The 16,601-nt window shown below is 34.2% G+C and overlaps 1 protein-coding gene across 2 annotated transcripts in view; it reads right to left on the bottom strand.

Moving 5' to 3' along the window:
• Window positions 1-1,139: 1,139 nt before the first annotated feature.
• The window catches only part of UBE2K (ubiquitin conjugating enzyme E2 K), a 62,248-nt gene continuing 46,786 nt past the window's right edge, over window positions 1,140-16,601 (bottom strand). For both annotated transcript variants that reach the window (XM_019640841.1, XM_019640842.1), the window contains 3 exons: window positions 9,441-9,540; window positions 5,942-6,070; window positions 1,140-5,606 (listed from right to left, as the gene is read on the bottom strand). In XM_019640841.1, coding sequence (XP_019496386.1) covers window positions 5,532-5,606; window positions 5,942-6,070; window positions 9,441-9,540 — 304 coding nt within the window. In that variant the 3' untranslated portion in view covers window positions 1,140-5,531. The remainder of the gene's footprint in view (window positions 5,607-5,941; window positions 6,071-9,440; window positions 9,541-16,601) is intronic.

Raw genomic sequence — 16,601 nt, 5'->3', positions numbered from 1 at the left:
AAGAAAAGGTACTGCTAGTTGCTCTTAAATCGTTAGGTATATTTCTGTACATGCAGCAAAATTTTTATGTATACAAAGTACTAGGTATATTAACTCAGTAAGAAATATACTCTGGGTTTCTCAAATTCTGTCCAATTTTATAGTGTTTGCCTTGTATTAGCTATGTATATTGAAAAAAGGCGCTTACAAGTATTGCAAACTGAGTATTTAAACACCTTGGCTTTCTTGACTTTAGTTCAATCTTATTAAAAGATAATTTATAATAGGGAGATTAAGTAAAATAATAAAGTTGTGCTTTAATGTATTTTTACTGAAATTAAATGGGTGAAATGAACATTACAACATGAATAAATGGATAGTGTAATATAGGACGCTTAAAAGCTTTATTAGAGAATTCATGTTATTCACTGAAAATCTTTAATTCTTTGATGACCAAAATCAAAACATGTACCAAGTATTTACTACCCTTTAAATTTGACCATCCTTTGCTAGGGACTGGCATGAGAGCTCACTTGAATTCCATTTGTTATCCTTGATTTTTAACATGTAAAGATCCAGCTTGCTCCATGAAAGAGCACTTCATATTTGTGTTCCAGTCAGGAGTAATTCCACTTCCAGGCTACAGAAACTCATAGGACTGCTGAAAGCTGGTTATGAATGCCCTAGAGACACAAAGTAACAATCAGTTTTGCTATGTGAAAGAACTAGTACAAATCCTAACCAATACATCTTCTAATTAGCAATACTAATGGAGGCAAGGATAGTGACTCAGGACTTTCTGAAGCAATTTAGAGTCCTTTCCACTGTAACTGGCACCCTTTCCAGAGAGATTTGTGTGCACATATGAAAACACAATAAATAGTATTACTTTTGGTACCAATTAACTCTGGATTACTCTAAATTTTGGATTAGAACCTAGCCAAATACTGTTCTATTTTCAAATAACTTTAATAGAAATAAACAATTTCAACCCATTTTTAAATTCAAAGACCCAATATAATTTATTTCACCTATCATATGCTCATCATTTTGAAACTTGTCTAAGAAAAATCTCTACCTGGTTCTTTTTTCTTGTTAAAGTAATGTTGAGGCTTAACTGCCTGTCCATAGATGAGTACCCAGAAAGAAGATATAAACCATTTTCAGGGGAAAACATGCATGCATTTATTTTTAAGAATTCCCAGTAAGGGGGGGAAAAAATTCAACATTTTAAAAAATGTGTTTATTTTTAAAAAAATCAGTTGTGTACAAAAGTGTTTCGTAGTTTTAATTCTCAAGACAAACACCCAACCCTCCACCCACAGCCCACCCTGCTTCATGGTCTTTCTGGTAACCCACCCATTTTCCCCTTACAGGAAGTTAACGGCTCAGAATAGACCTTCCTACAGAATTTATCATCACTAACAGATGGTTTAGAATAGAGATCTAGAGAAACTAACAAGCAAGATTCTTTCTTGGTGAGGTTAATGAGAATCCCTATAATGGCAGTAGACTTCCAGCAGACACCACAACAAAGCACCATCAATTGCTGAAAGCTAAAAAATAGATATTATTTTCAATAGTATTTCATTTTCTATTGGAAAAGTCTTTAAATTACATTAAATAAGTCTCTTCCCCCCCAAAAGAAATAGTCTAGCTTTTATTATGATGCCTGTAAAAAGTAACTGCAAGCACACAAGGATTGGTTAACAGCACAGTGCAATGATTTGTATCCACTCATCCCCTAGAACAAAACTGATAAACTGTGCCACACCTGATTACATATAGCAGCATGGTTGAAATAACCAAGCAACAGGTGACACACTCACAACTTACATTTAGGTGATGATCACAGGTTTATGAGGGTAGATCAGTCCAATAAAGCAGTAACAGAACAAACAGGACAAGGGAGATACTGACATTCCCCTTCCCCTGTGCCACAAGATTTTTGATCCATATTGCAACAGTGCAAATAGAACGTGTGACATAATACGTAGACACTGCAGAAAAGTCACATTTGGGAAGAAGGCTATTTATCAGTAAATACTTCAAGTTGCCTTCTTCCCCAGTGATAGCAAATAGCTGATATCAAACATTTATTTCAAACTGGTACTAAAAGAATGAAAATGCAAATTTTTCAATGGTTTATACCCTGGAATTGAAATTTCTTTAACTAGAAAAAGTGATTAACACAACATCATTTTGTAAAAGTCCATGAAATAAAGTTAACTGTAAACAGACGGCTTCCTTTTTCATATCCATTGTTTCCATCTATGTACAAGAAAGTATACCTGGCTCCAACGCTTCCCTGCCCAAATCCATCTTAAATCTTTGAAACGACAAAATGCTTTATTTCCTATATTGCTACAAGAATATGGAAACATCATCATAACTCCTATTGCAAAGTTTTAAAAGCTCAAATCAGGCATACATTTACAGCCAAGATCTGCTTTTCACATTGATAAACTTATTAAGCAGCCTAAACAGTAACATGATATGCTACATTCTGTAGTGCATGAAGAAGCAATATCCACTTTAACTGCCAATTTTCTTATACTTTAAAAAATTATTTTGCATAGTTTTAAGCGCCACCAACAATCACAAATGTGAAATGCTTTCACCGCCCCCAAATCAGACTTACTTTCATTTCATAGATAATTCTCCTCAAAAGCAAAATACTCAGAATCTAAACAAATATAAGTATGCATGTCTAAGTAAACCACAGTCAAAATTCCAAACATTTGCGGGAGCTAACTCAGAGCATCTAATTTAGTACAAGTTCCTCAAATATTTATATACTACTTACTGTATACTTGTTTGGGTCACAAATTGCTATTTATTCATATTCAGTAATCTGTACTGAAATACTATACAACTAATTATTCGTTCTTTTAAAAGTGAGGCACATACTCATGAAGTAGACTTGATTACAATAAAAGCCTATTGGAGTATCAGTGAGTTCTAGCAAATCTGGCTGTCCTAAATAGGATATCACTATATAGATTTTTAACCATAATTTTTGAGACCTTTAAAACTGACGAATCACAACAAATTGAGAATTACAAAAATAATTTTCACCAGGGTACCTTTTCCTTATACCTGTACTTCTAGTGTCCTTTTCCCAAAACATATATAAGACCAGAGAAAAAAAGGAATTGCCTTAATTTCTATTTGAAGGGAAATAAAACTACCTGCAGAGAAGTGAAAAAACAAACAAAAACTAAACAAAGAAAAACAACAGGATGACAGTGGGAAATATACCAGAAAGGAAAGGGGGATTATCACATTAAATGAAAATGAGGTAAATAAATTTTGAAATGAAATCCATTATGGAGAACCTCTCATACCAAATATTGATTGTACTTTTAAATTTCCTGGGCACTGGGATGCTGAAACATAGTTAAGATGAGTAGATACCCTACAGGGCTAATGTGCATAAAAATCAAAGGCAAGATTATAGCTGCTTTCTAGAGCTAAGTATGTAATGCTTGACCTTTAGTAACCTCTGAGTTCTCTCCTTTGTCTAACCACAGGACAATTAAATATACCCTGATAATATAGGCAAATAGTAAACTGGGTAGATGTGTTTGAGATTTAAAATAACTCAAATATTACTAATATTACCAAGCTGCCCTCCACTAAAATTAAAAAATTCTAACCAATAATGCAACAAAACTGTCCACATTTTCACACAATTCCAACCTTACTTCAAAATATAAAGAAAAGTACAAAGTTTTAGTTATTTAAAATAAATAAAGAAAATTCTTGTTTCCTTTGGCATCTTTAGAAAAGTAACTAAACTACAATGAAAGGAGGTGATTGTATAAAGAAATTTATGCTTAAGCAAACATAGAGGGGATAAAAACACAGCAACTTGTGTTTAGTATGCAATAATATCAACTAGAAGAGTTTACCATTGATTAGGAAAGCCTTGCAAGTTTTTGGAAGAACCTTCACATCTTTAACATTACAATATATTTAACAATGGTTCTTTTATTGCTTCTAAGATTATTGAGAAGTCAAATGAAATTATGCTGAATTTATGGTTCAAAATTATTTTCCAAACACTTAATGATTATAATTTAGGATGAGAATAACACTTAAAAGAAAGCAAACCTTTTATAATATGACTTTCAATATACAGCCTTACTTTAATTCATTCTGATTCCATTACATTTTTGTTATTTTGCATTGGTCCTGAAAATTTAATAAGAACTGTGTTTCTATGTATAGAACTGCCTGCATAAATCCATTTCAACCTTCATAAAATGGTCACATTAGTGTTTGAGCTTGCAAAACTAACAATTTTCAAACTTTTGAACTTAGAATGAAATGTAACTTCAATACGAATAGAAAGTCTGACTTATGTACAAGAGAAGGTAAAGTTTTCAATTCTCATATTATCAGAAACATCATAAAGAAAGCTAGATTTATAACACACTTCTATTCCTATGTGCATTTGAAGTATGTACAGTAAAACACCAACACAGCTTTCATGTGTCAATAGGAGGAAATGCAAGCAAGAGTGACTTTTAAAGTATCCAATAAAGCAATCTCTATAATGCCAAAATTAGGCTAAAAAAACTGCCAACAGTTGATTTTATCCTTTCAAGTTCTCAAAGAAAAATTTCATCAGTTTAAAAATAGAAAAGATGTCGAATACACTGAAAAATTAAGTTGGGTTCTTTCATTAAATCTTGGGAATACTGCATCATCAAGTATTTACTGGTTTTGCAAGAGAAACAAAATTGACAGCTCCATTTTTACATTTTTACTTACTTATATAGGAACGTCTTAAGAGTGAAGAACTATGACAAAACATTCCACATGGACGACCTGAAAATGGAGCAAGGGATACTGCCCCTCAGCATATTTCCCCACCAAATATAGAGAAATTTACTATTAGAATATTAGCTGTGTGTGGTAAGAGGGAAAAATAGATACGGTGTCCCAGTCTGTTGACAAGGACAAAAAGGCTCTGAATAGGTCACCATCTTCAATTCTAGATAAATCTCATATTTAAGAATTCTCAAACGCTTAAAATGGTGGTATTTTCAGCTACCCATCCTAAGAAGTCAAGTACAAGCATGCAAGTAAATTCACAGGCACAGAGGATCCATGTTAAAAACAGTTAAGGTAACTGTGATGCAACACCAACAATTTGAATGGCCCTGACACACTCAAAATATTACCTTAATTATTCAACAAAATCCTGAAGCAAACTCTTGCTAGTCTTGGTACACTGCTAAACACTAAAGTAGCATGTTTTTTCCATAGTTTTACCTTAGCTCAAAGAATTTTTACACTATTAAGAAAAAAATTAAAGTATTTCCCCTTTTTCAATTTACACAGACGTTTAATTAGCTTTATTTACAGAGCAGGGATTTTTCTCTTTTTTTTTCAGTCTCCAATGGTGCCTAGATAACATCAGTAGGCAAGAATGCCAGTTTAAAAGAAATCTATGCAGAATCCTAAAAATAACAGATGTTGATGCTCCTCAAGAAGGGGCAAGCTTGACTATACGCAGCTCTCTCACTCATACAGGTGGTAAATCAATTACTCAGAAGCAATTCTGTTGCAGTCTCTACATCCCATGATTTTGAAGACAAGGCCACTATTACCGCATTCTGTAGAGAAAAAATGAAGACAAAAAATATCAAATCTTAAGTAAATATATTTAAAATATCGTCTATACTGAGAAACCACACCTTGTTTTTTTTCTTAATGTTGCCTTGCACTGTAGTGCATAAAAAGCTTTTAAAACCAATAATCTGAATCAGCAAAAGGAAAAGAAAAATCACTGATTTTAATAATAGAAAGTTTATCAAAATTAAATTTAGAGTATTTTTGAACCACTTCTGACATCTAAGGATTTGCAACAGTAATTTAAAATAAATCAATATATCTCAGCCTCACAAAATCAATCAATATATCAAAATCAACACTCCTTTTTGTTACTTACCCTATCAAAGCCCATAGCACATAGGTTCTCTATTTTTTTGGTGTATTCTGGACTAGAAACTGGAGCTCCAGCATACACATGTGCCCAAAGTCGAGCTGTCTGTTTGAACATTTCAGGATTTTGTTTGTACTATATAAGGAAAAAAAATTAATTGACAATACAGTTATAACATTCAATACAGTTCAGCTCTTAATTGCCTAAGAACCTGCCTTTTCTAACCAACGTAGATTTAAAATGTGATTGATTTACTTCCCGCTGCAAACTAAGTCACACAAGAAAAGACTTTAACTGAAGCTATAATTCATAATATTGACAAAAGAAAGACAAAGACACAAATAACATTTATCAACTTTAATCTCCAATTTCAACAAATGTGAGTAGCACAAAACTAAGTAAAGTGAGGTATTAGGGATGTTTCTAAACACTGTGTAAGGCAAACATTACAGAACTAAACAGAATTACTAGCTTCTAAAATAATATGGACATTAATAAATGTGACTAACTTTTGTATTAATCACAGCTCAGGCTAGAATACCAACTGGCCTTGACTGTTTTCCTAGAGCTGTATTATTGTACAGTGACTTCAGAAAACCCCTTATGCAAAGTCCTAACTCACAGCAAATGTTTTGAGATGATTATGAACTATATACAGTTCTTTTAAAAGATAAGACTTCCCATATGCATTGCAAAGAGATAAATTTATTCTCAAATACTCCACTATTACTTAATAAAATATAAACTTAAGGGCTGGCTGAGTGGCGCGTTGGTTAAGAGCTGGCTTGGGACACCAGAGGGCCCCAGTTCGGATCCCACATATGAGGGCCAGTGACACTGCCCTCTACAGCTAAGATGCTGAACAACAGCTCAACCTGGAGCTGGGCTGCGGTGAGTGGCCAGCAATGGCAGGTGGGTTGCCATGGGCTACCGTGTGTAGTCAGCAGCCAGCGTGAGTGGCCAGCAGCCGCAGTGAGCGGCCATCCAGAAGCCGGCGACTGATCTGCCTCACCCAAGAAGAGCGCAATGATAGTGCCAACTTGGGCAGGTGAAGCAACGTCCTCCACAACTAGACTGAAGAACAAAAGGACAGCAACTTGTCTGTTCCCCTTCCCCCAATTCCCCCATAAAAAAAAAAAATCTTAAAACAAAAAAATAAATAAAAATTTATATATGTGTGTGTGTGTGTGTGTGTGTGTGTATATATATATATAAAAATTTAAAATAACTCTTCAATTCACTTTAATGTTTCTTTTTCAGAGTATTTTATACATCTTTAATATTTTAAGACTGATGAGCTTTTATTATATCAAAATGATAAATCTAGTTTCTACCTTAGAAGTTCTTAACTGGCCGGCTGAGTGGCTCAGTTTATTAAGAGCTCGCTCAAGAGTACGAGCTCTCGAGCAACAGCGGTTCGATGCCCAGCCCGAGCTGTGCTGCCAACAGGTGGCAGGATGGCTCAGCTAAAAAAAAAAAAAGACGTTCTTAACAAGAAAATAAGTCAAATTATTGGATTGTTTTAGGAGCTAGAAGAAACCTCTGAGTCCAACCTCTCAAGCTTGGAACTAAACAGGAAATGAAAGCTGGGACTCAAGCTATGCTCTGACTACCAAAAAATGAATGAATATATAACATGTAAAACTATAATTCTAAGCACTGAGACAAATAATAGAACATATTAACAAGGATATACATAAAAGAAGGAGTGAACAGCTTTTCAAGGGAAAAAAGAAGTCTGCTAAGAGGAAAAGTTTCCTCAGGCAGAAGAAACACAGCAGATTGGGTGAAATGACATGTAGAAATGAACACCATCTTGAAAGAGCATGAGGTTGGGGAACAGTAAGTATTTATGGAATGAAGCTGGGTTTGTAGACAATTCAAATCATGGAGGAACTCTGAAAACTAAAGAATTTGGACTTAACAAGTAGGTGATAGTAGAGCTACTAATAAGAGGTTTTTAGTAATAAAGTAAAATAAGATTTGCAGGTTATGCAGATGGATGAGTTTGCAGGATTTAAGATTCTATATTCAGTTTTGGGAACTTTGTGCTGCGGTATCTATCGAACATTTATCCAGAGGTATCCAGTTCTAAATAGGTTATGGGCTCAGGAAAGAAGTCAAACCTGAACATTTTATCAACATACAGGTGATAAATCGGTGTAAATATGCTAATCTAAGTGAATGTATAAACGGAAAGTAAAAGGAACAATGTCTGGACCAAGGAACTATATTTAAAAGGGAGGAGGAAGAAGAGAAATAATTGTAGGAACAAAGAAGAGACAACTACAACTACAAAGATAGGAAGAGAATAGGATCTCAAAAGTCAAGAGAAAAAAAATTTCTAGGTGAAAAAACAAGAATGCTCAGTAAATCCTAATGGTGCAGAGCAGAAGTTGGCAAACTTTCTCAAAAGACCAGATAACAATTACTTCAGGCTTTCAAACCATATTGTCTCTGTCACAACTATTCAACTCTGTCACTTATAGCTGGAAAGTAAACAACTGGATGTGGCTGTGTTCCAGTGAAACATTGTTTACAAAAACAGTCAGTCTGGCCATAACTGATGACTTCTTTCTTAAAGATCAAAGATCAGAACTAAAAAATACTTATTCCATCTGGCAATTATAAGATCTTCGGTAACCTTTACCATGCCACTTCAGTACCACAGCAGGAGCTGGTTAAAATTATCATCAGGAAGGGATTATCACTTTATGCAGGGATACAGATAGATACACGTGTAGTAAAATGTTATAGAATCTAGATGGTACATAGGCATATGGGTGTTCACTGTATAGTTTTCGACACTGTGTGTGAAAATTTTCATAATATGTTAGAAAAAAAAGGATCACCATCTACCCAATTAAACTAGTATGTTAAAAATCAATAAATTAGGGCTGGCCGAGTGGCGCATTGGTTAAGAGCTGGCTTGGGACGCCAGAAGGCCCCGGTTCGGATCCCATATATGAGGGCCGGTGACACTGCCCTCTACAGCTAAGATGCTGAACAACAGCTCAACCTGGAGCTGGGCTGCCATGAGTTGCCAGCGTCAGCATAGGCTGCAGCCCCTGCTGCAGTGGGTTGCCATGGGCTACCGTGTGTAGCCAGCAGCCAGTGTGAGCGGCCAGCAGCCACGATGAGCTGCCAAGAGCCACCGTGAGTGGCCGTCCAAAAGCCGGCGTCTGATCTGCCTCTCCTGGAAAGAGCGCAATGATGGTGCCAACTTGGGCCAGTGAAGCAACGTCCTCCACAACTAGACTGAAGAACACAAGGACAGCAAGTTGTCTGTTCCCCTTCCCCCAAATCCCCAATAAAAATCTTAAAAAAAAAAAAGTCAATAAATTAAGTTTTCATTATTACATCTGACAAAATAATCTTACCACAAGAAAGGAAACCATTTCCAAATTTAGTTACAATATTAGTATGGTCATATGTTAACATTGCAAAGCACTAAAGTAGAGCCTCAAAAGTAAGAAGAAGAAAGTCTTTCAAAAGCAGCTGTTACCTGATTTGCTACTACTGCATCCTGTGGGTCATCTGGCTCTGCGGCTGCCAACAGTGCTTGTAACGACAATAAGACCGTGCGGAGAGTCATTGCCGCTGCCCTAAAATTAAAAATAGGGAAATATTGAGTTAAGAATGCTCTGCATGACAAAAGCACATTGGATGTTTTCTGACTAAAACATAATAAAGACTGGAGCTAAAAATAATCCAGGTTTTAGCTTAATTATACAATTAAGCTATAGAAATTTATAATTACATATCTGCCTATCACACTTTTTCTTTACAATGAACGAATCTTTCTATTTCTTAAGACAATTCAAACTGTCTTGAACTGGTCTTGTTTTTTTTCTTGTCACCAATATCTTTCTGGTATGCTTTATTTACTGACTTACTTTCTATTTCTCTAGACAAAAAGTTAAAATAAAGTGATATCCTAATATGTGGAAATTTCGTTCACTGGCACTCTAAAAAAAAGTAAGATATCATCAAGCAAATATCTTTTACTTCCAAGAAAGCCTGAAATTATTCCATAACATTCTGAAATAGAGCAAGTTTTTTTGCTTAAAATACATCACTTAATTCATGCTTCTAAATGTATTTATAAATCAAGTATAAAGCAAGTATGTATCTAGAAAATGGCAGCTACCTAACTAGCAAGGATTCATACTATTTCGTTAAAAAAATTAATATAGAAATATTTATAAATATAATAAGCATAACCTACCTAGTGAAATATTTAAAATCTTGAAGATATTAAACAATATGCCTATTTTACCACACAAATTACATCCTTCTAAATTAGTTCTTCTCAATTAGGTTCCTCATTTTAACCACAGAACAGAACAGAGAACATTACTGAGTGACTGTTTTCTCAGTTTTCCCAAGGTTAGTATATAAATAGTACCTAGATACTTAAAAGAAAACTGTCTCACAAAGTATGCTTCCCCCAACCAGTGGCATCAACATCACCTGGGAAATTGAAAGAAGTGAAAATTCTCAGCCTCATCCCAGACCAATTGAATTAGAAACTCTGGGGTGGTTTACCAGGTACTCCAAGTGATTCTGATGCAAGCTAATGTTTGAGAAATACTGCTTTAGCGCATTACAGATTAAACTAATTGAGAAAGGCTGTCTAAACAGATAAACTAAGTATCACATTTGTTGGTCTATGTTTTATATATTAGAGAAAAATTACATCACAAATGGTTCTTTAAAATACTACCAGAGTAAATTTTTTTGTTGACCAATTTATTCTTTTAGAGGAGTTATAGGAATAGGAAAAAAAATTGGTATGATGCTTAAAAATTAGCTGAAATACTAAACTTGTACTAAAAAGAGATAATAGGACTTTAAAATGATTATATAATTTTATGTAATGAAATTAATTTCTAATTCTGAAATTGGGCTATGATAATAGAAATTGGTTTTCTAGACTAAGGTTCTAAATTTCCTAAGAGCTTACACAAGTTATTTTCAACCAACAGTTGTAACATCTTTAGAATGAACAATGTTCTTTTAAGACAGACAAATGTCAAAGAATAAATATCCAAATTTAGTCCTTAAATGCTCATTCTTGTCCTGCCATTATTACCATAACAAGGTTGAAATCTTTAATTAGAAGTACACTATTGTAATTTCATTTTATGTTTGGGTGATTTTAAAGTGAATGTTTTACAGGCACATGTACATCAAAAGCTGCTTAGATATATCGGCATGAAGCTGACTTAAAGCACCCAAAAAAGGACAAAAATTCAAAATATCACAGAAATAGAACATACAAAGTTAAGCTGGCTACTCTAATATCCCCATGGACTTGTTTAAGCATCCTAATTTTAAAACGCATGCTATCACTTTAAACAAAATCTTAATTTACCTTATTTTAATTAATACAATTGTTTCTTTGAAGGAAATTTATCTGAATATTGAGGAAAACTCTTCACTCAAAAGGAAGTACTCCATATTAATACAATTACTAAACTCAATAATTATTTTAACTTGCAAAAGAAATAAAAGCATGTAAAATAAAGACCATCTAAACTTTAGCAAAATCTTAACATCACAAGGTAGCTTTATTTATTTATTTATCAACAGTGCAATAAACATTTTAAAACTTGATGAACTCTCAAAGAATGAAACTGGGACCTTGCCTTACACCACATCTAGAAATTAAATCTAAACTGATCAAAGACTTAAATATAAGAGCTACATCAATAAAGCTCTTAGAAGAAAACAGGGGGAAAGCAAAGTGTCATGACATTGGATGGAGTTGGCCATGATTTCTTGGCTATCATCCGAAAGCACAGGCAATAAAAGAAGAAAATGGAGAAACTGGTATACAACTACATCTTAAAAACTCCTGTGTAGAAGGGGAAGGGATTAGACAGCATAAACAGGTAACTACAATATTGGCACAGGGATATGAAAGACAGTTTGGGGAATATAATTAATAATGTTGTAAATATTTTGTAGGGTGTCAGATGGTCACGTCTTGTTAGGGAGGCCACTTCATGGATGGGGTAGAGGCTTAATCACTAGACTGTACACCTGAAGCTGATGTTGTATAATATTGTATGTCAACAATAACTGAATATATATATAGTCACGGGACGTGGAGTATAGTGTGGGGAGTGCAGTCAAGGGAATTGTAATAGATATGTATGATATGGGCGGGGAGAGTGGGGCGGCGGCTCGGGGAGGGAGGTTGTCACTTTGAGGGGTAAAAAGTATAACTATTGCACTGTGTTGCACAGCTGAAACTAATTAAAAAATGTTTATTTCACAAAAAAAAGGGGAAAAAAAATGGAATAAGAAAAAACAAACAAAAACTCCTGTGTAGAGACAGGGGAAAAAAACACAAAACCTCCTGTGCAAAGGGTATAATCAACAGTGAAAGGCAACCCACTGAATGGGAGAAAATATGTGCAAATCATATCTTTGATAAGGAGAAAATATCTAGAATATACAAAAATTTCTACAACTCAACATCAAAAAAACCTGATTAAAAAAATGAGAAAGGACTTGAACAAAGATGTCTCCAATGAAGATACAGAAATAGCTGATAGCATATGAAAAGATGTTTAACATCACTAATCATTAGGGAAATGTAAATCAAACAATGAGATACCACCTCACACCCATTAGGATGACTACTATCAAAAAAACAGATAATAACAGTTGTTGGAAAAGAGGCGGAGTAACTGGAACCCTTGTGCACTGCTGGTAGGAAAGCAAAATGGACCACTACAGAAAACAGTATGGCAATTCCTAAAAAAAGAAGGAAAGAAACATATAGCAATTCCACTTCTGGCTATATACCCAAAATAACTGGGATTCAAACAGATATCTGTACATTCATGTTCCTAAGCATTTAAGACAGCCTCAAGTTTCCACCAACCAATGAATAAACAAAATGTGATATACACATACAGTGGAATATTATTCAGCCTTAAAAATAAAGAAAAATCTGACACATGCTACAACATGGATAAATCCTGAGGACACTGTGTTAAGTGAAACCAGGAATAAAAAGACAAAACAGCATGATTCATAGAGACAGAAAGTAGAATGATGGTTGTCATGGGCTGGAGGGTGTGTGTATGGTGGGGAATGGGAAGCTTAAGGGGTTGAGAGTTTCGGTTTTGCAAGTCAAAAAGAGTTCTGGGAGGGGACTGACAGGGTGGAGGGATGAAGAGGCAGAGCACAGAAGTTTAGGGCAGTGAAAATAGTTTACCATAATGATGGGATACATATCATTACACATTTGTTCAAACCCATAGAATGTACAACGTACCAAGAGTGAACCATAATATAAACTAAGGACTTTGGGTAACTGGGATGTGTCAGTCTAAGTTCATTAACTAGAATAAATGCACTCTGGTGGGGGATGCTGACAAAGGGGAAGTCTATGCACGTGTGGGGGTAGGGGGTATATGGGAAATCTCTCTACCTTTCTTTCAGTTTTGCTGTGAACCTAAAACTGTTCTAAATAGATAGTTTTATTTAAAAAAAAAAAAGGAGTTCTGGAGATTTTGCACAATATGAATATACTTATTACTCAACTGTGCACTTTAAAACAATTAAGGTTACAATGTTATATGTCAATTTAAAAAAACAAGATGGTAAATTTTTTATGTCATATGTATTTTACAATTATGTATTTTTAAAAATTTGAGTGATAAACTCTTCCCTTAGACAGTCATAAATTCTTATAAATACTTTCTATCAATACTTCCTTTGAGGTCTTTATTGGGAAGACACAAACTACAATATTATAGACCTCTTAAGTTACCACTTCAAGAATCAGAAACTAAGGACCTACAGTTGAACATGTTAAAAGGGACAGTTTGCCCTAAAAACTAAAGAAAAAATCTGGAGCTATAACTTTATATTCAATTCATAACAATCTCAATGAGAAAAAGTTATGTTTTCTGTATGCTTGAAAATTTTCATAATAAAATGTTGAGGTTTACAAACCATTAAAAATTAGTTGCATAAAGAAATCTAAGTGCAAAGTTTTAAAAAGCTGAAAAATGAAATTAATAGTAAATAATGTCAGTTTTAATAATTTGTAATAAAATTAATATCAAAATGAAACCTACTCATCTGGCCCTAAACACTATAGACACTATTAACATCTTTGATAGTATAAAAAAGTGTGTATTTTTTTACTGTTCTAAAGTATACAACTGAAAATAGAGTATTTTGTTCCATTTACTGTTCTTTTCACAAAGTACTGATTAAATTCATATTGCGTTGAGGTTTTTAGATTTCAGTGTGTAAAACTAGCTTAAATCTATTAAAAACAAATACTAACAGGCCAACAGGAGTATGAAATTTCAAAATGTGTTAGCCAATTTTAATTAATCAGTGGATGATATGAATACCATATAAATATATTTTCACTAAATTAATTTTGTTCAGATCTCAAATCAAAAGCGCCGTTTTTTAAAACTGCTAATTAAATATTAATTCATATGGACCTAGTAGGGCTTTTAGCATGCAGAATAAGCATGTGACTTGTTTGTATTATTGACTAACTTCTCTGTTAAGGATCGTCTAGGAAACCATCAATAAATAATCATGTTTATTCAGAATACTGAATGCTAAAGAGAATGGCAGCTTTTCTGTTATAATTTTTTAATTAAAGTATAAGCAGAGTAAAATGCTGTACAGCTGCATTTTATTTTTATTTATGTATACATCCATGTAACTACCACTGAGATAAAAATAGAGTATTTTCAGCATTCAAAAAGACTCAACCTTGCCCCTCCCATTCACAACGCGAACCTACTCCCACTACTGTCCTAATTTCTATCCCCAGAAATTAGTTTTAGCTCATCTTCAATTTCATAAAAACAGAATCCTGCAGTACATACTCCATTGTATCTGGCTTTTGTCACTCAGCGTGTCTATGAGAATCATCCATGCAGTGTCTATATATATATTTAACTGCTTATAGTGTTCCACTGTACAATTATGCCATTATACATCTATTGTCTTGTTGACAGACATTTGGGTTATTTCCAATTTGAATAAATCTGCTATAAATATTCTTGTACAAGTCTCCTGGTGGACATATGCACTCACTTCTCTTGAAATTTTCTTGGATATATACCTAGGAGTATAACTGCTGGGACATACTGAAGGTGTAGTATGTTTTGCTTTAGTAGGTACTGCCCGTTGAATGGTTGAACCACATTCCTACCAGCAATTCATGAGAACAATTTACAAGTGTGTAGTGGTATCTAATTGTGATTTTAATTTGCATTTCCCTGACGACTACTGATACTGAGCATAGCTTATCGACCATCTAGATATTCTCTCAATGCCTGCTTGTGTCTTTTGGAAGGGCAGTAACATTGAGTGCAATTTTTATGTGTTGTCACTTTCTTCCCTAGATAAACAGACACCTTTAATCATAACAGGTGTCAATGGAAAAAAAAAATCAGGAAATAGTTTCCAAATAGTCTAAGTTATGGAGTTAAGAAATAAACCATACTAACATAAGTTGTTAAATATTAAATTACCATCCACATGCGTTAATAAAAGACAAGATTAACAAACTGTTTTTCAGCATACTTGTCCCAAATTAATATTCAGTGTTTCTTAATTTATTTTCCCCATGATTACTGTCCTGTAGATTTCTTTATGAAATTCCAGGTCTGAAGTCTAAACATTCATGCTTAAATACAGATATCCACTAAATGTCAATTATACCTCAATAAAGCTAGGGAGGGTGGAGAGAGAATCCATGGATATCTAATCTCACCTATTTTATCAGATGTCTTTGATATCTCTTAATATTTCAATTATATAGATATCAAACAAAACTAAGTTCAGCTATTTTACCTGTCATAGGAAATGGAAATAGTTGATTAAAAGTGTTTTGGTACAAAAATTCAAGTTTTCTCCCTATATACATATGCACCAAATCTTTCATTTATCTATAAGGAGATAATCAGAAGTGGCAGTACTGCTGGCTTAACTCAGCAAAAAGGAAAGTCATTAGATTTTAGCCTGGAATTTTATTTATTTTTAAGGGGGTGTGGTGTGGGGGAAGAGTATCATTCTGGCTGATGAGAAGAGCCTGAGTAAGGAAGTCAGAAGCAGGGAGGCAATTGACTAATCATCCAGTCAAAAGGTAATGTGACTTGGGCCAAAGTGGTAGTAGTGAAGCTGCTGCTAAGATTTTGAGAGGTTTCACCAACAGGGTTTGCAGACAGGGTACAGGGTACCAGAGAAAGAAGAACCAAGGATCATGATGAGGTTTTGATTTGAACAACTACAAGGATGTAGCTGCCAATAACTTAGATGGGGTGAAGCAGGTTTTTGGTTAAGGGACTATCAGTTCAGTTTTTGACACTGAGGTATCCATTACATTTTCAAATATGTTAAGAAGGCAGAAGGACATGAGTCTAGAGTTTAGGAAACACAAATCTGTGAGTTGCTAATATATAAACGGTAAAGTTATAAGATCAGATAAGCTCACCAAGGAAGTGAGTATAGATGGAAAAGAGCAGAGGTCAAGACAGCCCCGAAGAATTCTCATGTGCAAAGCTCTAGGAGATGAGGGAGGAACTAGTTAAGGAGTCTGGGAGTGGGATAGGAAGGGAAGAACGTAACTCATGTCCTGGAAACCAAATGAAAAAAAGTAAGATGTTAC

This window comes from Hipposideros armiger, unplaced genomic scaffold (assembly GCF_001890085.2).
Source record: "Hipposideros armiger isolate ML-2016 unplaced genomic scaffold, ASM189008v1 scaffold_53, whole genome shotgun sequence".
NCBI classification, from domain to species: domain Eukaryota; kingdom Metazoa; phylum Chordata; class Mammalia; order Chiroptera; family Hipposideridae; genus Hipposideros; species Hipposideros armiger.
This window is presented reverse-complemented; position numbering and strand designations above follow the sequence as displayed.